This window comes from Aptenodytes patagonicus, chromosome 7, assembly GCF_965638725.1.
Source record: "Aptenodytes patagonicus chromosome 7, bAptPat1.pri.cur, whole genome shotgun sequence".
NCBI lineage: Eukaryota > Metazoa > Chordata > Aves > Sphenisciformes > Spheniscidae > Aptenodytes > Aptenodytes patagonicus.
In genome coordinates this window covers 49,301,021-49,326,297 of record NC_134955.1, presented here as the reverse complement: position 1 = coordinate 49,326,297, position 25,277 = coordinate 49,301,021, and the positions used below count along the sequence as shown (strand labels likewise).

At 40.1% G+C, this 25,277-nt stretch overlaps 1 protein-coding gene across 24 annotated transcripts in view; it reads right to left on the bottom strand.

Annotated features, from left to right (window-relative positions):
- NRXN3 (neurexin 3) overlaps positions 1-25,277 on the bottom strand; it is a 1,062,297-nt gene that overhangs the window by 94,874 nt on the left and 942,146 nt on the right. For 14 of the 24 annotated variants that reach the window (XR_012995939.1, XM_076345216.1, XM_076345204.1 and 11 more), the window contains one exon: positions 19,041-19,348. Coding sequence is in view for 21 of the 24 variants with exons in the window: in XM_076345216.1 (XP_076201331.1) it covers positions 19,041-19,348 (308 nt within the window). In the remaining 3 variants the exon portion in view is untranslated. Of the gene's footprint in view, positions 1-19,040; positions 19,349-20,674; positions 20,735-25,277 lie in introns of all 24 variants that reach the window. The other 10 variants (XR_012995937.1, XR_012995938.1, XM_076345202.1 and 7 more) reach the window with 1 other exon arrangement.

The window sequence follows — 25,277 nt, the reverse complement described above, 5'->3', positions numbered from 1 at the left end:
TTTCTGGTGCATTGAATAAATAAAAAACATCCAAAGAAGGGCATTTGTTGTTATCGCCAGTGTTCTGCGTTGTTCTCCATGAAGATGTGTCAGCTGAGAGGAGGTTTCTTTAGGCTCTGGCAGGAAAGATCCATCAGATACAATGTGATAGTACTAATACAAACAATTAATTAGTATTTTTCAGTCATACATCTGAAAACACTTTACAAAAGAAGAAAAAGGAAATACCAATTCCACATTACATAAGGAAGAAACTTAGGCACACAGAGGTTAAAGCGCCTTGGGCAATATTATGCTGAAATGTCAGGCAAAGTCTGGGAACAAAACATTATTGAAGAGACCATAGAAAATGGTGTCCGTAATAGCTGGGGGACTTGACCCAGTGACTCACGTAAGGTTTTCCTACAATGGACTCCTATAATCATATAGTTCAGGCCTACAGAATTGATTCTGGTGTCCTCTCTACTGGCCTGTACTAGAGAAGAAGACTGCAGAAGTTATTTATTTACTAGGAAAGACAGATTCAGCACAGTACAAAACAAATTTCTTCACTGAAGAATTTGCTCAGTTAACTACAGAAGAGACTATGCTCAGGACCAGGGAGGGGAGAAGACTGGTGATAACAAAAGGAAGTTTTAAGAGTTCAAGGCAATTTCACCATCTCTTTGGGTCAGTTCAACTACAACTATCCTCCAGAAGCATCCCTGTCCCTGTGCAAGGCCATGAGAGTCCTTTCTAATTCCCTTCAACTTCCACCTGCTGATAGCCGTGTTAACAGAAGTGGTTTGAAAGGTCTGGATTTCCACTAATGAGCCAGACAGCAGAAACAATATTCTAGTTCAGGTGAGTTGTCTTCGCATGTGTGACCATTTCAGGTATCGTTGTCTTGAAGAACAGAAGTGTTAAAAGCAACCTCTTCAAAGACCTTTAGTACTTTTGCAATAGTACTTTTGTTACTTAACTGTTTAACTTCAGTTTTCTGAATGCCAACTTTCAAACAAGGTGTTACAGTAAACATGTTTCTGTTCTGTTTATCAATTGCTGCCAGAGTCTGTTTATAGCAGCTTTGGACTGTGAAGTTTTGATGGAGATCACATGTGGTACCCACTGTGACTGAATCCCTAAGCTTTCCTCACGCAAGAAGACAAAACTAGTTATGAAGAGGCTGTGTAGTCCAGCTAGTTTGAAAGGATGCTTCAGCTTGAATAGTCAATTTTTTTTTATTATTTCTACTGCTAATACCCTCCCATCCTAGCTCTTGCCAAAGGGGAAATAAGAAAAGAAAGAGGGAAGGCAATGCAAAGAAAAAGTAAAAACAAGAAGAAAATAGAAAATGTTTTTATTTATATAGACACAGGATCATAAAACTGAAATGTACTCATCCAGACATCAAATGTCCACTCTCAGGTTAGTTTTCCAGGTTTCCTTTTACAGTCATAGGGATCTCCAGGGGGCAGTTAATTCCTCCTAAGTTAGCCATCTATTTTAGGATGGGATGATCTCCCTCTAGAGACATCTATCTCTTTCCATCAGCTATAAAGTGGATTTTAAGTACTAGCTATGACTATCCAGCTAACTTTTCTGTTGCTGAAGTTCAGCATGATGACAGTCCCACTTTGCATGTCTGTAGACATCTATCCATAATGTAAAACCATGTCAGCAGTGACACGTATGACAGCATGTTGCCCAAACCTGACAAACACCACAGGTAGGAATAAAAGAGGAAGCACTAAGCTCGGTGTACTGCTGGTATTACATGTGAGCTTGAGAAGGAACTGAAAGTGAAGTAAAACTGTGCATTCTGAAGTGCATCTATTACAGTGAATGCTTCTCATTATGAGTTACCAAAACTTTGCACAGCCTGGAAAACATTTTGTCTAGCTGGAAGGTGCGTGTCAAGTAAAGAATGCAATAGGATTGTTATTCCAGAAAAGCCCCCAGGAATGTGAAGGCCTGCAGCACTTGCTACCTTTGAATGGCAGTCCAAGCTGCCTTGAAAATACAGGCAGGTAGGAAAGACATTCCAGCATGCATGAAGGACAAGAGAAATATTCAGAGAAAGGATGGCCTCAGTGCTTCGGCAACAGATAGTTGCCAACTCCCCCACCCAGCTAAAATCATGAATGAGTTTAGAAACATCCTTATTCTTAAATACAACTCACAATTACATTTTACTGCTATACTTCTCTTTTTATGACTCCATTTCTAAGTTAATGTTAAGAAAGTTTAAACCCATGCCTCTTGTTTTCCTTCTTAATTTGTTTGATAGTAAGAGTGATCTCAAGCAATTCTGGGGAGCAGAATACTGTTTTTGCTCTGGAAAGGAACAATCCAAATAAAGCTATTGCAAAAAAGCCCTCTGAATATCAGCAATCCATAACAAATTTGGGGGTTTCCCACCGAAGCTGCAAGTGTCAGACCACAGCCTGCCTGCATAAAGAGCCACTCTCCTCAGCAGAAAGGAAGTCCTCACTAGCAAGTGGCAGGCAGTGAAGGGAACAATCACAATTCTCATAATCCCAGATTATCATAGCTAACCATTTCTGCAGCAATCAAAGAATCCCTGACGGACTGACTTTATTTCAAGAGTGAAATGAAGTCCTGCTTTACTGACAGAAAAGAAACAGCCCTTGGGCCGCACTGGGTAGCCCATGCAATGTAATTCTTAGATCATCATGAGGTGGCAGAAGATAGTTACAAGCTGGATCTTGAGCTTGTCATTGCCTCTCAAAGGTGAAAGCATAAAAAGGAAAGAAAGGCGGCTAGTATAAAGTAACAACTTGATTACAAGCTTGTTTCCTCATTCATTCTCATTACTTCTCTTGTACACAGTTATTTCTAATTCACATCAGTTTTGTTTAATTTCAGTTTGAAAGAAGAGAGTCAGGTTATTTTAATTTATAGCTAGCTTAAGTTTTCACCTCTTTATAGTCACTGCTGTGACTACAGTGAAGTTACATGTGACTCAGCTTTGAAGTTAGCTGTTACAGGTGAGTGAGAGCATTCTAGACAGAGGCATCGAGTTTAATGAAGGCTGACTTAACCTGCTTCTCTGGTATACACTGAATTTTAGGCTGCCAGTTCTCATGGATGAGGATGCATTAGTTTGGAAAAAGAGAGAAAGGCCGGATTACAGAAAACATCAAACAACAGGTATGGTTGACCAGAGGGTCCCATTTGTGCTGTTCTGTAACACAAAACCAAGGCTAGGCAAATAAAAAACCAACTGATTTTAAACAAATAAATGTCAATATTTTATATTTTGTGAAATGTACTGCTGCATTACCACAGCTAATTGAGTAATAAACATCCTGGGAGGATTAGGTGTTTTCATAAATAGTGCTTGCAGGAACCTTAGCCAGGATAATATTGTAAGGCAGTCAATCCTGACACTCTGGGAATCAACATCCAGGGACAGAATCCAAGAGAAATATAGCACACACATGCAAAATCCATGAGCAGATGCACTGGGCAGGTAACAGTGTCCTGTGAAACATCCTGCCCATTTCATGGTCTCAGCTACCGTCTGCTAAGCCTGTCGATCAAATTAAGACTAAACCCTGCAAGGCAGGTGCTCTCCCTTCCTGAAGGAAGAGCTTCATCCTCTTTGCCCTTTGCAAATGTGCTGGAAATGGGAAGGGCACACCCTGTGCAAAGGGGGCAGGGATGTTACAGGGCCCCTAGCACTTGTGGGACTTGGAAAAGCAATTCCATTTGAGTGAGTTTATATCAGTCGATAAGGTTTGTATTCAGCTGACATTACAACAAACAAAAGGTGGAAGCACTGAAGAAGCTGTGGGGAGTTGTGGAAAGTTAAGAGACCTGCCTAAGGAAGGAGAAAGACAGCGTGGTGTGATGTGATGTAATGGCAAGAGAGGGGAAAGAAAACAAAAACAAAAGATGCAAGCCAAGACAGAAAAGGTTAAGTCAGAGCCCTGGCAGTCTAGCACTGTTACTGCGACTTCTTTGGAGGGAGACAGCTGCCGCTGACAGCACATAAACACTCCACAGCAGAGCAGCTTCAGAAAGCACAGCGGAGGTCATTCAGAAGTGCTCCACATCTCAGAAAGCCTTTTTTAATTTAGAAGAAAAAAAATCCAGAGTTTGATATGAATGTTTTTTCTTTGATTTGTTTTCCAGGTCTGCAGATAAAGACGACACAGTAAAGCCTGGAAAGCACATGTGAGTTCATCTTTTTTACAGAAGTCTTGAACAGCACAGCAAGCATCTCAGCCTTAGTGAGAGGACCATGCAGGTGTGCCACTCAAGGTGTATTTTAATAAGAAACATTGCACTCCTGGGCAGGGAAGTAATTAGGCTCACTTGACTTTTCTTTTTTAAAGAGAAATAAATTCCTTAGAAGCTGTAAGATTTTAGCCTGGTACAGAAGGAGCAATGAATAAACCATTCTCATGGAACGCCAACACAGGGCATGAGATCTCAGTATAAGAGGTCAAAGCCAAAGATCGTTTTAATGAAAACCCTTGACAACTAATGAAAATCTTTCACTGGTTCAAGAAGGACTTCAAAGTGGCAGAACTGTCACAGATGGAATAGCAGTCCCAGAAATAAGTTATTAGGTGAATACACCTAGGGAAAAAGGATATTCTGCTAAAGCAAGTACTGTATCCCATTGAAAGCTTTGGATATGTATCTCCATTTGGCACTACAGAATGTAATGCCATGCAGAGAAACTTCAATAAAGCATTGCAAGGGCATTGAAAAGCCTTGACATATTAAGAAATAGTCTTGTTTATAATAAAAAGCTCTGACTGACATAATTTTTTACTCTTGTGACAGAGGTTGAAGATGTTAGCATCCCCGGCTGTCCTCCTCACCCACCAGCCAGAGGTTATTGCCCCTGCAGCAAGGGCAACAAAGATGACTGTGTGTCCTTTCCTCCCCAGCTCCATTTCAGGAACCAGCGCGCAGTGTAACCTGCTCATCTAAAGGGGCTGGCACTGCAGCACCGGCTGTGACCCGAAGCAGCTCAGGCACAAGCGCATGTCCTGATCTGCCAGCTCCGCCAAGAGGCAGCTTAAAGGGGTGATCAGAGACACGTGAATGATAACCTACTAAATGGCAAAATTCAGTAAGTCTTTGAGTCACAAACACTGAAGCTTTGCCGTCTTTTTGATTCTGCCACTGAAGTTGGCCACTTGCATTGTTTGTTCACTTGTGCCAATTTGAACCCCAGCTACCTCTGAAGACAGCTGCAGTATAACCTCATAACAACCATGTTAATATAGGGTCATGTGTGAACCAATTCGTCTGAGATAATATTCCCTGCTTCTCAATAAGCAATGTGACAAGTTAGTATGGAAAATGTTTTCCACTGCCTAAACTGAGTTAATTTAGACCTAGTTTGGACGTTGTTTCACTGTTATCCAGACCTACCTGTCTTTCCTTGACGGAAAACAAATAAGAAAAAAACCCAACTGTCTCTGTGGATGAGAACAGCTTGTACATGTTAACAAGATACACAAAAGTACAGCCATGAAATGCAGATGGGGAAGATTCTCTTTAATCAGTGCACATAATTTGGCATGTCAGAAAGGGCCATTGTTGAGGTAATAGTCTTATTGAGGTCATTTGACTATTCCACAACCTTTTTTAAATATCTGATTTAGGGGTGTCCTGATGCAATGACAGCTTGGTTAATTATATCCTGCTTCTGTATGTTTTTGCTTCTTGCTTCACGGCCATGTTGAAAGCATCTTTAGTTGCCATCCCAAACTACTGCTGGTTTAGCTATGCATTATTAAACAATAATTAGGTGCTAACCTACAATTAGCTGTGTATCTGTGATGAAAAGACCAATTCTTAGATACAGTTTCTAAGGTGCTTCAGAAAGAAATTCTGTTAATGCCTGTTTTCATTACTGTTAGCATACATACACAGTGCTCCAGCAGGTGCCACATGGTCTATCCCAGAGACTAAAGCCTTCAGTCAAGGACATCTGAAACCCACCCATTTCCCTTGCTACAGAACAAAGAATCACAGCTCTATCCAGCAAGATTTGGCTGAAGGGATTGCTTTAGACAACGCCCTCTACCTGGCACTATGTCAAAGGTACCAACTGAATTACGAGTTTCCCCAAATTACACACAAGTAGGAAAGCAAATTCTGTGTCTAGAACCAGGAATGGCTGAACTCCTGCATACAGTCTGATGCCAAAGAAGGTCAATCAAGTTAAAATTGGGTTCCTCATGCTGCCATGTGGGTTACAGCACAGATTTCACTGCTCTCTGCAAATGAAAATCATGCCAGATGCATTAAAATAGAGCAGAAATGGCACCTGGAACAACATGATCCAGTTAAATGAACAATCACTACAAGCAGAGATCAGAAAAAACACAGTCCCGCTACAGACACTATACCAGTTATAGGACAGTCCATGTTTAACTTCTCTATACGTCTTCCAGGGTACATGTACAACTTCCAGTAACAAATGCTTATGAGCACACCCGTCTTCAGTGATGCGAATTTTCTGTCATAGCATTGCTTGGTGTTTTCAGAAGGAACAGCCATTTTCACAAACACAGCCTCCCTTCTATTATTCTATAGTTTTTAGAACTGGCCACCAGATTTTCTTACATCAACGTTTTCAATAAAGAAAATTTGCTTCTAGGAACAGTAAGTATGGCCATTCATGGTCACTGATATCTTTGACAATTTTGAAACCAAAATTCATATTATGGTTTTTACCATGATTTTTATCTGCACATCTCAAAAAAGTTTAAAAAAATTATTTTCCAGACCCCACACTTTCATGCAAGCAAAATTGAAAAATTAATCTATGAATGATAAAAAAATAATTAAACAAACCAAGCTATTAATTCAGTTTTACTTTTGCAAAATGAAAACCAGTCCTCCCCTTTTTCAGAAAGTACTATTTTTTTTCTTTTAAAAGGTCTTCCTGGACAGCAAAAGGGAAGAGAAATGACAGGGGTCTGGACTGATTTTATTTTTGAAGTCTTTGCCTTCTATGGATGAATTTGCACAAGACTGCTGAATAATGCCCTGACTTGCAACATGATGAAGTTATAATTCAGCCCTAATCTAAACCTCCATATAGTTCTACAGTAAAAGGTATCAGTCATATCAGTAAAATAGACTGATCGAAGGAGAGGATTTCTGGCTCAAAGAGGTGCAATTAACAAGTGGAGTTCTGATTTCTAGGCTAAGTACATAGGTGTTTTGAGTTAAGAATTCACTATTTCTCCCCACATCCTTAGTCTGAATTTATGGACCATTGCAGGTGGATGGGCTCCTGAGCTGAAAAGCTCTCAGATGCCAAGGCAATACACGACAGGTACTGCAAATGCAACTTGCCAGATGGAGCTTATCTGTACCCATGGATAATACTAATCACTCTTCTTGTCTGTAACGTCCTATTGGAAGAAATGGGATACAACACTGCCTAACCACTGTCACCTTTCATTGCCACCACAGAAGTTGCCTCTCAGCTTTAGAAGGACAAAAAAGCAAGGGAAGAACAGCTAACAACAGAAGAAAAGTTAAAAAAAAAAAAAATCCCCAAATCCTCCTGACCTTCAGCTACTGCTGTCATTAAATCAGGTTTGAACAGAAGAAAACCAGTCAGTAAATTCAAAGGGACCAAACCTGACAGAAGCAGAGGGACAGCCAGCCTGTGCCATTACCTCTCTCTGCCTCTAGAACAATCCTTGGTGTCGTAAACTGTTACTTACATCCTCTACCCTGTTCAATCTGTAGCTCTCTCAGGGAAGGTGATGACATTGCCCTCTTTTCACCCTATTTCTCCCAGCAGAAGCTCTGATGCCATTTAACTTTCCAATTCTCTGGCTGCTTTTGATGCCTAGTGTCCACCACTACAACAGTAAGCAGGAGAGCATAAATTCCTGCCAAGAGTTGCAGCAGAAGAGCTTCCCAAGCCCCACCAAAGAAAATCTGGCCTTGTGGAAGTCAGAGGGCAATTCAGACTCAGAATCTGATCCAGGGACCTAGCTGGAACTGTACAACAAACCATCATAAAAAGAGCAAGGCACAGACTGCAGGGCTGCAGCTCACTCCAATTGCTACAGCATTTGCTAAGGCCAAAGTGAACATTGCAGATCCTGGTCCTTAGCAATCCACAGCCAGGCTCTCCCCCCCCCCCCTTTCCAGTTCTTGCTAACTTCCTCCCTCCCTTCCCTCCAGGAATCACATGGAGAAGAAGTTAACACCATTCCCATGGATTCAGTTAAGAAAGGACAAAACAAACAACTTGCAAGCATCAGACATTAGCTGAGAGGCAGCCAGAGAGACACCAAGCCTTTTCACAGCAGATTGTAAGTGGTTCTTGCTTCTTGCCAGGGCAACAAATATTACAGCCAAGCAAGCAGAAATTTCTCTGCTGTGCCTGAGTCCATAAACAGAAGGACAACGTGTAATCAGCCATCTGAGCACCAAAGAATTATTCATCTTCAGGCAAGCAACAATACCTCACAATTAGTCAGATGTGGGGGAGGAAGAAGTCCTCTGCAGAAGAGGCTCCCACTGCAGTAGTTCTTTCTGAGGCATATACACGACACACAACCCTCCTTCTTCCTCCCATCTACCTATGCTTTCCACCCTGGCATTCTTCTTTATGTCTAGCAGCTGGAAATCCTACCTGACAGCTGATCCCCAGCACCCGCACACAGCTCTGTTACAGAGCAGGGCCAGCTGCCCTCCTGGCTCTGGAGGAAGCCCATAAGCTCTGCTGCATAGATCCTCCTCTGGCACTGTTAAAGCTGAATGCCTTCAGGGACTCCAGAGGAGCAGGCTGTACATTCTGACCTGCCTAGCATACCTACATTTCTAAATTTCATTCCCACAATTGTCTTTTCTCAAAGGGAAAACAAAATAAGGTGTAACCTCTTAATTACCATATCTTTAAGACTTTTTTCTTAAGATCCTAAGGAAACAAGACAATTGGAATCCATTCCTACTCACTCATAAGACAGGCTTCCTACTTAAATCTAAGTCATACCCATTCAAAGCATCCATTTCTGTTTTTACCACAGCACAGAGTAAATTTTCTGCTCTATGCTGTACACATCTGTAGGATCAAACTGGAACTACAGGGTCATAGTACCACTATGAAAGACCTAGGCCAAGGACCAGGCAGGAGGGAAAGGGAATACAACACCTGAGGAAATTTACAAGTATTACCCATACTACCAGAATAGTGCCTGTAAACGTGGCTGTGAGACAGACCAAGAAGGACCAGTGTATCCTTATTTGACTATACAGGGAAAGTAAAGAACTGTTTAGAGAGGTTTGTTGACAGTTGATGAGTGAATTGAGTAGGACTTAGAAAACAGTAGCTCCTGGTTCAGAACTTGTATTCAGCCTGCTACAGCCTCTTGGTTTTCTAGCTAAAACGCCACAACCCCAAAGCAGCTCAGCAGCTCACCTCATTCTGCAAAATGCCTGTGTTCCACTTGCTGTGGCCTGCCCCATTCATCTTCTTGCCATGAAATCTGCTCTCACCTCTCGCTTCCTGCTGTGTCAGTACATTAAATTCTTCTAACAGGAGGAAAATATATTAAAGGAATAATAATAACACTGATAACGATAGTCTAAGAAATACATATTTCTTTCTCCATACTTCCCCTCGTTCGATTAGTCTCCCAGCAAGAGCAGCATTAATCACTGGGGCAACAGATAAAAGATAAAGACCAATTTGAATTTTGCAGCGTGCTACTGAGTGTGTATGTGTGTGCTCAGGCAGAAGGGAGGGAGGCAGCAGGATAATCTGTCATTTGTATATTTATGCTGCTGGAGTCAGTCAGGACTGGTTCTCCATTGTTACCACAGATTAAAATCATTCATGTCCTTATGCTTTCATTGGAGGTCATCTGTCAGGAAAAAAAAAGGACATTATGACCAAGTTAAAGTCAAGCTATTTGTGCAAATCTCTGTGTATGGCTTGGGCACTGAGGCTATTGCTTGAATGTTAGAAGAACACAACATACAGTAGTTTTTTCTCCTTACCTGACCTGACTCTTTTTACACTAAGAATGAGTTTTACTGCTCCAAAACAGTTACTGGAAAAGAACTGTTGCAGGTGGGAGGAAGAGGTGCTTTTTAGATTATCTTAGTACAAGTATGTGAGAGTCCAGCTCCGCCTGACTTTGAACTGCTGTGGAAGAAGCCATGGGTCCTCAGATCTCACTGCCAGCAGTTCTACTGAATTGAGTCCCTGCCAGCTTGGCAAAAAAAAAAAAAGACTTCCCTTTATCCCTGGGGAAGATGGAGTGTGGAACAAAGCAGAGATTAAAGAGTACAAGAGCGGTTACTAAGCCATATGGGTATGAGTTTCTCTCTTCTCCAAACCTCTGTCTATCCAAAATAGAGTTGCTAGAACCACCAGCCTACCACCTCTAGCCATGTCACTCTCCATCTTTAAATCTTGCTCTTTCCTTCCCATATCTATGAGATAGATGTATCTCGTCCTCTGGATCTTAGTTCCTTGTCTGCACCTGCTACCCTCTGTGGGTAGAGAAAGGATGAATACTTTCATACATTTAGCCATTGGAGCATTCCCAGCATTTCCTACTCTCTGGTTCATGCCTCCTAATAAACTACTGTTATTCTCTGGAAGTGTCCTACCCACAAATCAATTTCCTTAGCCCACCCGATCTAAGACACAGCAAAATGGGCAACATAGCACCAGTGGAAAACTCTCAAAGCAATTATTAGAGAAGATGGTCCCTTCATGAGTCATTATACGGGTGAAAAGCCAACAGACCAAATTTTCTCCAAAAACACACTATAAGAAAGAAGGGGAGCGTTTGCATCCCATGCAATACCAAGAGAACTGAAATCCAATTCCTCACCCCTTTGGCTTTATTTTTCTGTTGAAATTTTGTGGAAACAAATTCTTATCTTTCAGAATATAATAGAAGTAATTTTGCAATCAAAATGAACAACATCCCACCTACTCATATGCCATCTAAGGGAGGAGAGAAAGGTTTGGTTGTTGTACAGCCTGTCTTACTAATCGCTACTTTTAAGAGCTGTACCGTGACAGACATATCTTGCAAAATCAGTGACAACTCATCCCACAGAAGAAAAAGAAACTAGCAGAAATCCTTCTGTTTCTGCTAGTTACCACCACCATCATTCTACAAAAAACCCAAGGCATTAATTAGATGGTTTCAGAAAGCGGGTCTGTCACAACAGCATGGATGTGTTTCTAATTTCTGCACATTCATTCAAATATGAGCTAGGAAAGGTAAGAGGTACATTCCCACCTCTCAGCCAGTATTGTAAAAACAAACAAACAAACAAACAAATAAAATGGAACTATATGCTGTGGCAGTATTTTGGCAATGTCTGCAGCTTCTAGGCATTTCCCTGAAGTATATAAATAGCAAGCACAGCAGATATGCTATAACAAAACATGAGCCAATCTTCCAACTATATTTGAGCTATAACCATTGATACTACTCCATTTATTTCTAAGCAGTTGCTTTTGCAGTATTGGACCTCTTCATCATACATTGTTGCTGCACAACCATCCTAGAACAACACACTTGTCCTATTCTTTCATTTGGCTTGTGATCAAATGTATGGTCAAGTATAGTAGCTTTAGTTCCTGAGTACTGTATTAATCAGATTTTGAAAATAATCTTCCACGTGACTTTCAAGAATCCTTTTTGGCAGGGCAAATGACATGTCTAAATACACAAAGGGATACTGTGCCCTGAAAAAAAAAGTCCATCCTGATGTTATTAAGGGTACTTTCCGAGAAACGTATGCCTGCCTGCCTGCCTGAAGAAGGTAGGTATCAGTTTACTACAGCTGTTATTATAGCTTCTTATCCTTTTATGACAGAAAAGGGCATGCTTTTTGGTCACCTAAAATCAAGCAAATATTTCAATAAGTTCTTGATCAAGATAAAAAAAATCATCAGAGTGCTGAAATTCTAGAAAAATGTTAGACCAGCCCTCCCTTAATATGCTGGGCCAAAACTTCATTTCCAAATTTCACAGTAGAACAGAACTGGGTACATGTGTCAAAAACACCAGCTGAGATTTTGCTGCAGGTCCCAAATGATTGTTCAGATCTGCAGATTAAAGGCAATGTAAACTCAACCCTTGTAGAAATGAATCAGCTAACTCAGGCCTTCTGTAAACTATTAGACTGAAGAAATAAAAAGACAATGCGGGTCCCAGCAGAACACACAGAGGAGTGGCTGAGGTGACTACTTGACAATGCTACTATATAAAAACAGGTTTTCCAAAGAATGAGTGTAAGCTATATTTTGAGAAATCATACTATGCGTCAACTTGTGGCACTCAAGTTTGCCACACACATTCAATCAAATCCCTCCCCTGGAGTCATGAAAAAGTAGTCTCCATTTGGAGCCAACAATGGTTACTAAGTTAAATGTTCAAGTATCACTGGTGATAGTGTCAACAAATGACAGCATACACCAGCATATGCATGAGCTGTTTTACAAATACAATGTTCTTTATTACTGTAATTGTGCTTAGCAGACATACAAGGCTGAGCTTATTTCCATCATCAGTACTTGTCAGCACTTGGGAGCGTAGGCTGGAAAAATAGTATTACAGTAAAATCACGTTCTCTTTTTGGTTGGGTGCTGAACTCCTGGTTCACTATGGCAATTCCAGAAGAGCAGCACACCTGTCTTCTGCAGAAAGTGAATGAAATAATGAAAATATAGGATTATATTTTAGATTATATGAGCTTTACAGGAAATCTGAGTATCCTGAACGCTACATCAATAAATATAATTTAAACACACCACACCACTCCCCCATCTAATATTCAGTTAAAACTTGGAGAATATTTTTATCCCTTTCCCATACAAAACATTATCATATCACAGACATGTTTTTGGCTAGGTAGCTACTACATTACACACCAAAGATTCTGTGTGTCAGTGTGCACTAAATCTATTTCTATACTACCTACTTGTGAAGTATTTAGAGGTCATTTGGTATTATTGAATTAATCACTCTGTAACCTACATGAACAGCAGTTTGCATGAAAATTTTTTATCCCACATTTGGATTCTTGCTTCCAAACTCCGCTTTCTTTCTCTGCCCAAACCACGTTACCATTTAATCATCGCAGAAGAGATGTGACAGTGAATAAGTAAATGCCACTTTGTGAATTTCACTGCAGCAATGCAACTTTACCATCTCACTCAACAGGACTGTAGTGCAGGAGAAAGGACTCCGCTCTGAAAGGGTACAGGTTGGGGGCTTTGGTCTCTTTAAGAAAAAATAGTTGAGGAAGAAGCAGAAAAAGAGGGATGAGAGCCAGACTGCATAATTCTCAGCAGTACCAATGGGCCAATGAACTCAGTCCTTAAAGCAGAGACTCATCAAAAGCTCTTTTTTCAATAGAGCTTTGCAGTCTTGGGATGAAAATGTCACTAGTGACTTATAAGAAGCGAAAACTAAATTAAAGGCCAATTTCTTTCCCCCCCAAATTATTATCTATGAGTGTAAAAGAAAGTACCTAGGCAAGACCAAGGGTGAGACAATTTTATTTGTCTTAGCTGACAGTGAAAGTCTAATTAGACTGACAAATCTTCTGTGCTATTTTCCTTTGCGATATACATTGTAAGAAAGGATTTAGCCTGGAGCTGCACATTATGGAAAGACATTAATCAAGATTATTGGACCCTCAATAGAAAACACAGTTAGAAGGCTGGAAAGCCTAATGGTTAAAATAAAAGGTTGGGAACCTTATTCTGACCCACGCCAATGGGCTGGACTCTCCATATGGATAATGAGCAGATCCCCCCTTCTATTCTTTAGAGAGAACATTCTGCATATTATATATCATACACTGTCATTCTATGGCTCTAAGATCATAGCTGAAAACATCCACAAGTAATTTATTCTCATCACCTCCAAGCTACTGTTTGAACAGTTTCACAAGTGTAATCATCCTCATCTCAGGAAGTTGAGGCATGCACTGGATATGTAACAGAGCACACAGTTTCTGGTTCCTCATGAAGAGCATAACCCCAAGTCCATCTGTCCTCCCAGAAGGGTTCTGATCTCTTTTTCACAGAAAACTGTCTGTGATTTTGGTCTTGGGACCCCAGCCATCCATGTCATAGGGCAGACATATTAGGGGCCTGCCCTAGGTCAGTGGGCCCTAGGGCCTCCAGAAGCTTATCTGGAGTAGTTCTCCTTAAGGACCCATGCACCAGCTGGAATCATAACTTGAATTCGCTGAACTGAACGTGTTTTGAGCAGAAGACTCGTGTATCACCATGCATGCTTTTCTAGACTAGCTATACTTAGTAATTAACTTCAAAGATACCTTTAGACAAATAATTTGAAAACTGAATGACCCAGCTGTGAGCTGGACAGAACGCACCACACGAGAGTCTCCTAAAAAGCTTTGAGCAGCAACTCACTAAATAAATTATGAGCATATAAGCAGCTGACATGGAAGCAGAAGCCAAGAGGATGAGTGTCACTTTAACTTGTTTTCACAGAAGTCTCCCAAACCCAGAAATCCCTGAACTACTTCACTAATAATTGAAGCTGTGCTTTAAATCAGGAAATAGGGACATGTGGGATTCCAGGACCTTTAACAATTGCTAATGAAGTAACCCTGCAAGAAACATGGCAGCCTTGCAAGAATACGATGTGGCACAGTACAGTGACTCTCCTCTAATAGCAGCCTGCACAGCATGCTACTGTACCACACACAAAAGCTAACGGCTTGTCTTTGAGGCCTTTGTAGGGTAACGTGGCAAAGCAGAAGTCCCAGAGAGGATATTATTATGACAGCAGAGTCTGGTGTGTCAGGGCCCTGAGACCGGCAGCAAGAATTTAGTACAACACATATCACTTTTGAACAGACCATACTTAAATCCAGAACAAAACCACGTGTGAGAAAGTCAAATCAATGTTTCTACTCAGGAGCAGCAGAGCACAAGCACCGTTTGCAACTCACTGAAACAAACACAAATCAAAACTCCTTTTTCTCCCTTGTTGTCGGTTAACAGAAAAAGGTCAGCTCTTGTTATCTTCCTTCAAGGCCTCTCTGAAGGATATTTGAATCACAGAAACGTTCCTATCAGTATAGCATACAGTCATACATCTCAACTGTTTCTCACTCAAATCCTGCCTGTTCTCCGCTGAGCTGAGTTTCACTGCCTTGCAGAAATGTTATTACAAATTTTAAAACAAAATGAAGTTACAGACATTTTAAATGCTAATAACATTGCCACTGGCTATTTCCAGTAAGATTTTTCTCTCAATTCCCTTTGTCTTGGTTGTTTGTCCAAGACTATATCCCATGTTTGGGATCTTCACAAATTGAAAAGCATGTCATTGGTTTGTGCATATACTGTGTATTTTTAAAGCACTTAATTTTCCCAGCTGTTTTAGTGTAACTGTGCTCTAAAATACTTCTGGCAGTACTCAGACTACCTAACTGCAGGAGGTATCTTGGTGTACGTTACAAACAGAAGAAATCTTTGCAGTCGTCATGCTCTTCTGTACTTCCTTAACAAGTGATGTGTAAATCTAAATCCTACTGAAATTCCCCTGGATTTTGTATCACTTTGGGATTACAGACTTGATATTCTACACAAGCTTTATATGCATTTCAAAAAGGAGACGTTTTAGTTACTTACATATGAAAATGAGTAGTACAAATAACACAGATACTTTTAATACAGTGAGAATAATAATTCTTTATCCCAATTCTTGCTATTTTGCATTAGATGCTTTACTTCTACTTGTATCATGCTTGGTATTTCTACAATGGTCCAGAACCCTTCTATGCTAAGTAGTGTACATGTGCAGAATAAAAAGTACATTTTGAACCCAAGGAGTCTGCAATCTAAACATAAAACAAGATATCACACGTGGATACAGAAAAATGCATAATAAAACAAAAAATGTGACAATATTGATAAGCTTGATAAACAGTTGCCTTAGACCATCATCAGCCTCTGACAACTTTTTGGCACACATCGTGATGAAAAGAGAGTTTCAATGGGATTGGAAAAATAACCTGCTGTTGCCTTGTGGATGGTACCAGGAAACAGAAAGATTCTTATGATGAAATCTAAGAAGTGAGCAAAAAAAATGCTTGAATTGTGCTGATCAGAAGAGGCTAAACTGTGAATGGCCTTGAAAGTGAAGAAAAATTGTTTATTTCTGAGCAGAAAAGAGAAGAGAAAGCTGGAGCAAGGTAATAACTAACTGTATTTGTACCACTCATAGCCTCAGGTAGCTATATTTTACGTTCCCCAAAGAACAAACTTGTTCTATTAGATTTTTCTACCACTTAGATCTAAAATTGTAAGCAGGCTTGACAATGGTGATGTCAAACACAAGCGAGGCAAAATAACCATTAGGCATCTGAAAACCACAGCTGGAGATACTGCCCAACCAGAAAAAGACAATTTCTTCTCAATTTCACCGCACAAATAACGCAACTTAAGCTGACAGAATCAAATTCTACCAAGAGTAAGGAAGAAAGGTGAGCCATCTGTGCTGCGACAGCAATAAAATGGCCTGATATTGAAATGCAGAAAGTTGTAATGGAGGTACATATTGACCTTTATCTTTCTTTCAGTGGGTAGCATGAAGTGTCAAAGAGTTATTGCTTTAATATCAGCTGAGATGAGGCCATTTGTTGTGGTGCATGTGTATCCAGGAAATCACTGCTCTAACCATGTTTTTAGAAGCACTTTGACACTTTATTAAATCTTCTTGATGCTCTTTCAGCACACAGTGGTCTCTACAGGCTGAGTGAACTGCCATGTAGGTTAGTCAGGAAGCTTTCTGGAAGAGTTCCTCTTCAAGTAAGCCAGGGTCACTTCCAGCTTGACCCAGCCCTCAAAGGTCCAGTGCTACTCTCTGTTACACTCCTATAGCTAAACACAGTTCTTTTCTATAATATAAATTATAGAAAATCTCCAATAAACTAACAAAAGCAGGATCAGGACCACAGACTTCATTCTTCTGGAGATGTAATCGTTCAAAGATTTTCTCTAAAATTAGAGCTAGCCATTAAGGAGAAGGAACTGTAATTCTTTCAAAGTTTATGACAAACAGTGACCAAACCTGGGGTAATTTTCCCTCATTTAGCTGAGACTTTATAAATCACCTGTTGGATGTTCGAGGCTAATAACTCAATTAATCCCAGTCCTGCTGCCAACTGGATTTACAGAGTACCAAAGGGGGCAATGTTAAACCTTGGTTTGGAATTAATTACTCTAATAGTTGTAAATTCCACTGCAGCCAGAGGTACCTCACAGAATCACAGGATGGTTGTGGTTGGAAGGGACCTCTGGAGGTCATCTGGTCTACCTCCCCTGCTCAAGCAGGGTCACCCGGAGCCAGTTGCCCAGGACCATGTGCAGATGGCTTTTGAATATTTACAAGCATGGACACTCCACAACCTCTCTGGGCAACCTGCACCAATGCTCAGTCACCCTAACAGTAAAAGAGTGTTTCCTGATGTTTAGAGGGAAACTCTTGTGTTTCAGTTTGTGTCCATTGCCTCTGGTCCTGTCACTGGGCACCACTGTCGTCTTTACACCCTCCATTCAGGTATTTATGTACACTGATAAGATCCCCCCTGAGCCTTCTCTTCTCCAGGCTGAACAGTCCTAGCTGTCTCAGCCTTTTCTCATAGGAGAGATGCTCCAGTCCCTTAACCGTCTGAGAGGCCCTTTGCTGGACTCTCTCCAGTAGTTCCATCTCTCTTTTGTACTGAGGAGCCCAGAACTGGACACAATACTCCAGGTGTGGCCTGACCTCCTACGCAATTAAGAGGACAATTTTTGTGTTTTCTTATCCTAAGTGACCAGGACTAGATAAAAAATAAAGAGAATGGTCATATATATACAAACACAATCAATAACTGATTAAACTTTCTGAAGCAGTTAGAAAGCAAGCATGCAACTTGTATGATTACAGATTTCAAAGTCCTTGATTTCATTAAGGTCTTCCGTCCCAAGCAGCAGCAATTGTTTCAGGGAAGCAGATGGAATAATTTAATATTTTTCTCCAACTAGACAGCAATATACCTTTCTCTGGAGGTTTAATAAAGGCACACTCTGATTGATAATCATTCTCCAGTGACTCAGCCAGTGTATGCTGGTGTCAATGAAAGTATGTCAATTTCTACAGGATGAGGTTCTGATGTAAATAAAGATTTTAAAACAAATGTTTCATCCTAGTTGATAACATGATAGTATGCCACTGAAATAAATAATTTTCAAAATCTGGTCCACTGCTCAGATTGGTTATTTGCATGATTCTTTTCTTTGCACAGACAAGGAGAGCCAATTTAAGGTGTTTAATCAGTACCATATTCTGGCTGCCACACAAGTGGTTCCAAAACCACTGCATTTTTAGGACTGAAAACACTATATTGGCACAATTAAGCCAGACTATCTGAAACTTTTTTTTGTAGGAATGATTTTTACCAAAGATGTTGGAACTGCTGTACGTTGGAACATCTACATTTTTGCAAGAAAGTGATCTTGATAGCATTCCTTTAAAATTTTCTACAGGAAGGCTATAACAGGAAAATGAAAAATGGCTCTACCTGGAAGTAATGCTCCATTGCTTTTCTCCCCATTATGAACTTCACTGTTGCAGCAGTACCTGCTGTCATAATAATAAATAACCGTACACCCACCCCCCATTAAGCTTTGTAAGTCTCTTAGGAATACATTTCCCCACATATGGAACTGTGGAAACATAGTTAAAATCATGTTCTCATTCACATTGGGGCAATTCTACTTACATAAATGGGGTTGCACTAGAACAGGAGCAAAATCTGTCCCCATTATGGCCACATACATGTGCCATAATAATTCATTCAGCTGTTTGTTCACCAACACAGGAAGACAACATTTTGTGCTGATTTACCCTATACAACATTATTAAAATAGTTACATGGAGCATGATTCAGAGAACATGGTTCCCGTGAACTTAAAAGTAAGCAGCAAAACAAAAGACTAATTAAGAACCCAAGGAAATGCAGGAGGCTAATTGACTCACCTGGATGCTGGGTGGTGAACGATTTTTTCGGGTTGTAGTGGTGGCCATCGTAGTTGTGGTTTCCATGACTGTAGTAGACATTTCTGGTGGCACGGAGGTTGTGGGTGTTGTTCCCAAGATGGAAGGGACTTCCCCAACGAGTCGGACACTTCCATTGATTTTAATGTTGGGGTTGTTCTCCGCTGCCATGTTCAGCACTTTCAAGCCATTGTAATAGAGACCGGAGAGCTGGCCTTGGAAGAGACGCCCTCTGTCCTTCCCTCCTATGGCTATTTGCGCCTGGGTGTTGAAGATCGTTAACTGTCGTCCTAGTGAAGGGGGGTGAATAACATTATTGCCAGACATTTCCTTCACTTTGCATCTTACATTGAGTCCTGGTCAGAAATGATGGACAACGAAGAAGTAGATTCATTCTTGGTAGTGTTTATGATGACTGTAGAAATACAGTATGGAAATGTACTGCCTAAAGCTCATTAATAAGGAAGATTAGCCTGAAAGCAAGAACAGCTAAAACTGAACCTCATACTTCAGCATCCACTCACACATCAAAACTCTTCAGGAGCTTTGACTCAGTCAGAAATCTGAACCCACTCTTTTAGAGTTGAACCCATTTCAAACTACAAATAAGGCTTCAACATGTGGCTATTTTTCTACTATCAATTCAGATTGCAGTACCTGTCAAGCTTTAGCCCATAAATAAACCTTCTATTTTGACTGGTCAAAGGATGGGATTAATTCATAAAGGCACTTTTAATAATGCAAAGGTTTTAAGGGGTGGCTTGAGGACAGTAAAACATCAGAAAAAATTGATGGTGATATAAGGATTGTGTAGGAATCTTAAGACAGGACCAGTCATGATCTTCCACCTGTAAATTTTTTGTTGTGAAGGCTCGCAAATCTAAAACCAAGAAACACCAAATGCAAACATCTGTGATGTCTCTGAAAGAGCAAAGTTTTTGAAATAGCGAGGATAACATAGTGCTTCAGATGGTTAGGCCCCAGAATGCCTTACATGTGACTCCCCTCTTATAGACAGTGAAATTCAAATGTAGGCAGGTTAAGTGGTTTACTCAAGGTCACACCTTGAGTGTTAGGAGTGGTCTAATATAATATGTAATGAAAAATATATTTATTAAATCTAGTAACAATTGCCAATTCACCTAGTTTTGCAGAACACTTAAATCACATTCAGCCTGGACTGCTCTACAAATACTGCTTATGTGCCAGGCTGCACTAGGTTGACTACGTTAAGAAATGAATTGTTTCATGCACTGCAAAGGCAGTGCCTATAATTTCACTGTTCCTCAGAAGATTAGGGGCATGCCACCTGGAATCTGTTGAATTAACAGACCACCAGACTGAGCAGAGCTCAGAAGCATTATCAGTGCAGCATCAAGTCAATCATCATTCAAATATCTATTCCCATTCAAATAAAATTCCCATTTCTATGAAGTTTGCAACACGTGTCCCCATCCCATTCCCGTTCCCCAGTTCTCACTCACCACTTCCTCTCTCTAATCCACCCTGATGAGAGGTGCAAAATGCCACCATGTAGCAAAGCACAGCCTATAACCCACTGCTCATTCCTTCACAGCCAGTGGTTAGAGTAGATCAAAATAGGAGGGGGAGCTCACCAATTTTGGTGGTCGTCGTGACGGGTCTCGAAGCCAAGTGGTGATGCGGTGTTGCATCATCTTATGGTGACAGGATTGACCATGGGGAAGAGAATGGGGACAAGAGAAGAAATGTATCTGAAAGGAGTTCCTGTCCCCAAAGAGGGCCCTAGCTAACTAAGCAAAAGTGTATGGAGAGCTGTAACATACGGACACGTGGAGGTGGGCTGCACATCCCTTGTGCTCCTCACCCACAGATTTGTAAATAAAACACTAGGACTTGATCAGGGTGGAGTAACTGCATTGATGAAGAAATGAGAAATAAAAATGGAGAGTATCCTTCCCCTGGAAAGTGTTGAAACACCTGATGCAATATTCTGCATCTCAGGAGGTTTTAAACTTACCAGAGGCAACGTATGTCTATTAAAACATCAATAAACATGCACTGAAGCCACACATCCTCAAGCATGTAAAACAGAGCCTTTCCTCTTGTCTATGAAGAAAATAGGATCCAATAACAATATCTGTCAAAATAGTGAGCCCTCTCAGCCCAGCTCATGTCTAAGCTAGAGGGAATGGCACTGTATGCTGTAGAAGGTCAAACTCTTGCCATATACCCTGTCCTTAGTTTGCTTTTCTTCTCTGTCCTGTTGTGCTTTGGATTTTTTAATGGATATGCTGTCAGTTCTTTACTACACCATTTTCCCTCCTCCTCACACGTTCCCTCCCTCTAGCACTATATTTCTTTCCGTACTGTCCCTGCCCCTATGTACCCAGACATTTCCCTTGCTACTGTTCTCTTCTTCCCACCTCACTCACGATAGAGTGCCGAAAGTTAGAGGTGAGATGAGTAAAGAACAGGGAGTTATTTCACTAATCTTGAGATGTCACCCCTGAAAATGGAGGGAAGGTACTCAAAGCTTTCCATTTCCATTCCTTTCTCTCCTTGAATCAATAATGTCTGGTTTTTTCATCTTTTACCAAAGGGAAAAGGCGTGGGTGATGATGAGGAAAGAGAATTTTTGCTGTTCCAGCTAGGAGAGCTCCCCAAGCCAGGATAGAAAAGGGATTCCCTCACTTTTACTGGAGGATGATGACTCTCCTCAGGATGTCATGTATTCTAACCCAAGCTCATAGCACAGCTTTAGATATGTCTGTCATATCTCTTGCTTTACTTTCAAGAATGAGGAGTTAGTATATTAAGGCTGAAAAAAAGATCACATCTCCATTTCTGGGCCTTCATCGGCATCTTCTAATGCTGAAAGAAAGTGTACACTGAGGAGGTGGCCCCACTCCAGTAAAAAAGGAACTTCGATTCTGTGTTTTGTGGTTTTCCCTGTTTGTTAAGAGGTCTTCCCATCCAGGATTCATGCACTGCACCATATGGTTAACGCTGGAGACAGCACTGGTACTAGAACTGTGTTTGCTAAAAGAACACTCACTTGTTGGAGTCACCTACAACCTATCGTTCCTCATTCTTCTCTCTACGATGGTGTACACGTGCATGAATAAAGACAACAGGGAAATGCATATGGAATGAGAGAAAACTGTTGAGAGAATATACACTTAATTCTGTCACCATAGGTCTCTTCTAATCGTTCTTTTGATGATATGGTTCTGAAGACCTTACTTCCCCTAACTAAAATTTATTTGGCCACTGAATTTTATTGAGGAACTGTTTACATTAGTGAATTCTACTAGGTGTGTAAGGGTTGCAGACTTACAGTCCTTCTCTTCCACAGAGAACTCTTCCTACTGCTATTTTAGTGTCATACTGGAGAAAAATGATGAGCATATTTTAAGTTTCTGAGGTGTTTTGTAAATATTCTGAATAGTTCAAGCTCTCATTTCTTTGTTTGCTCTCTCATTGACTTCTTCATTTGGAAAACTGAATACCAAGTAAAAATATCACAGAGAAATCTTAGTGAAGTGCAACTTTTCTGTAACACCAGTAGAGATTTTGGGCCTGATTTTGCAAATCCTAATTCACACTAATAGTTCCTGCTTCAAAAGTACTGTCACTCACATCAACAAGACTTCACATGTTAGTAAGAGAGATTTGAAGGATTAAGGACTTCCAGGATCAGTCCTTTTGACGAGATGCTTCTGGGTCTTTATTAGCTCATCCAATTGCAGAATAGGTAACATCTGTGCCTTAGCAGCCACCATGTATTCTGCTAAGGAAATCTGCTGGTTTTATGACTACTTAAGTTGAAGAATTTAGGACTATTACTTATTTTTTTTACTCACATACATAATCTCAGTGAAGTTAATAGTGCTTAATGTTTTGCTTATTACTCATATAATTAAAGATTGTAAACCTGAGCTCCTCTTAAAAATATTTTAAACCAATTTATAAAATTAACACCCCCCCCCCAACAGTAGGGATGCCACTTCAGAAAGATGTTGTGTTATATTTGTTTTCCAAGAATGAACTATTTCATTATTATGAATAATGTAACAGTGGTACCAAAAGACGACCAAATCTATGGCATTCAAAAATGTCAGTCGAAAAGTGTTTCATCTTACCTCACTCAAGCCAAGAACTCATGGGCAAGACAGCTATTCTGTATGCTGTCTCTTTGATGAATCTATCTATTCCTCCATCCATCAGTTCATGTTGTTCCATTTTGATAGCAAGCTACCCTTTCACTTATCATCTTTATAAAGTCTTCTGACAGAAGGTTTCCATGTTACATTAATTGTTGGATGGATGACCAGATGGATGAGCAGGTTGGTGAACAGCTAGGTAAATTATTAATTCTTATTATTTTTTAATTTAAGTGGTACCTAAGTTGCTGAAAATGTCTATCTACTTTGGAAAGAAGGAACAAAGCTATATTGTCTCAGGTGTTACACTGCACAATATAATTCCCTAACACAAAGTGTGAAGACTGAATTTCCTTTCACTTCAGTAAAAACATGGCTCTACCCTTCTAGCCTAAAAACATCCAGTGCTTTCAGAGTGTCTGAATGCTCAAATGTAGACCTTACTGCATGTGTGATTGACTTTTAACAAAGCATCAATATCCACAAAAGGTAGACTTCAGTTCAAAACTTCAGAATGGCTTACAAATGAAAGTGCCTTGGCATGCTTATAAGCTCAAACTTGGAGAAGCAGTGACATAAAAGATTTGGTGGGAAACCAAAAAGGAAAAACAAAACAAAACAAAACAAAACAAAAACAAAAGAAAACAAAGGTGGGGTTCTCAAGCACATGAATTGCATCAGGAATTAGACATGCATCTGTTTTAACAAAATTGAGGCAATCATTGTCTTTAGTGTTAAAGGGACTTTAGCAATTCAAACTTACCAAAATTATCCTCTTTTTAGTGTTAAGCTTTATTTATTTATTTTAGTTTGATCTTGTAAATTAACTGGGCAACCCACTGAGACTCAATAAGCATTTTCTGTATACCTTTATCGTAAAATTTATTTACAAATTAGCTGAATTAACTGTTCCATAAAACCCTGGTGGTCAAAAAATATTTGTTTTATTTACCAATATTTTTGTCTTACTTTCACAAATAATTTAGCTTTAGTTTCAAGCATTACACCATTGTAGACCAAACCTGAAAAGTGGGCAACACTGTCAGCTCTCATTGAAGTCAACGGGAACTGAGTGTGCACAACACTTTGCAGGATCAGACCCTTCACATAAAAATATTTTGACTGTAGTTATCCACATCCTTTGTGTCCTTAACTTAATTCATACTGGCTAAATCAATTTGTTAATTCAGCTGAGGATAGAAGTTTGAAACAGAACATAAATTATATTTTTCCAATCCCACAAAACATTGGTTTTCCCTCTCAGAAAATTTTTTTAACAACCATAAGTTTAAGTCAGCACAGAAAATGCAAGATCTGAGTTCAAAGGTCACCCCCTTTTATCAGCAGTACTTTCTTAAAAGGAAACAAGAGAAGATCGTGTTCTGCTTTCTAGACTTCAAGGCAAGGAGTTACTTACGGCGGTTTGTTTGGGGTTTTTTTTAAATACCACATTCAGTATAGAGGGAAAAGATCTTCCTGACTTATGCTCCACTGTATTACCAAGAGCGCAGTCCACACCCTGCTGAAATCAGTAAGAGTTATTCTGTTACCTTCAACAGGGTTTGGAATGGGCTCTACATCCAAGATTTTTTTTTCCCCTCCAAATGCCTGATAAAAGAACATTACCGTTCTGACACAAGTCCCATTTCAACAGGTCACTGAATGTATGCAGAACTCTCACTCAAGCCAGCTGGATTTATGCATTTTAACAAGTCTTTTGCTGAACTGAGGCCAATTACTCCAGGCAAACCCACAAAATTAAGTAGCACTGCCCGAGATTAAGTTAGGGAAGAATTTGACCCATAACTTAGACAAATGTATCATTTGAGTGTTCAAACTGTACTCCAGACATAGCATAAAAGCGACAGAACAATCATCTTTCTCTGTCTCCCTCATTGTAGTTTAAATGAAAATGTTAAAAAATGTTTTCTTTACAACATCTTTTAAAATTGTTTAATTCTCTTAATAGAACACTAGGAAACACATAGCCATAGTAGCTAATCAGACTAATGAGGAAAAAAACCTTACAGGAAGTGGTTTAACAAGTATGTTTGAAATTTTTTTAAGAAAACTT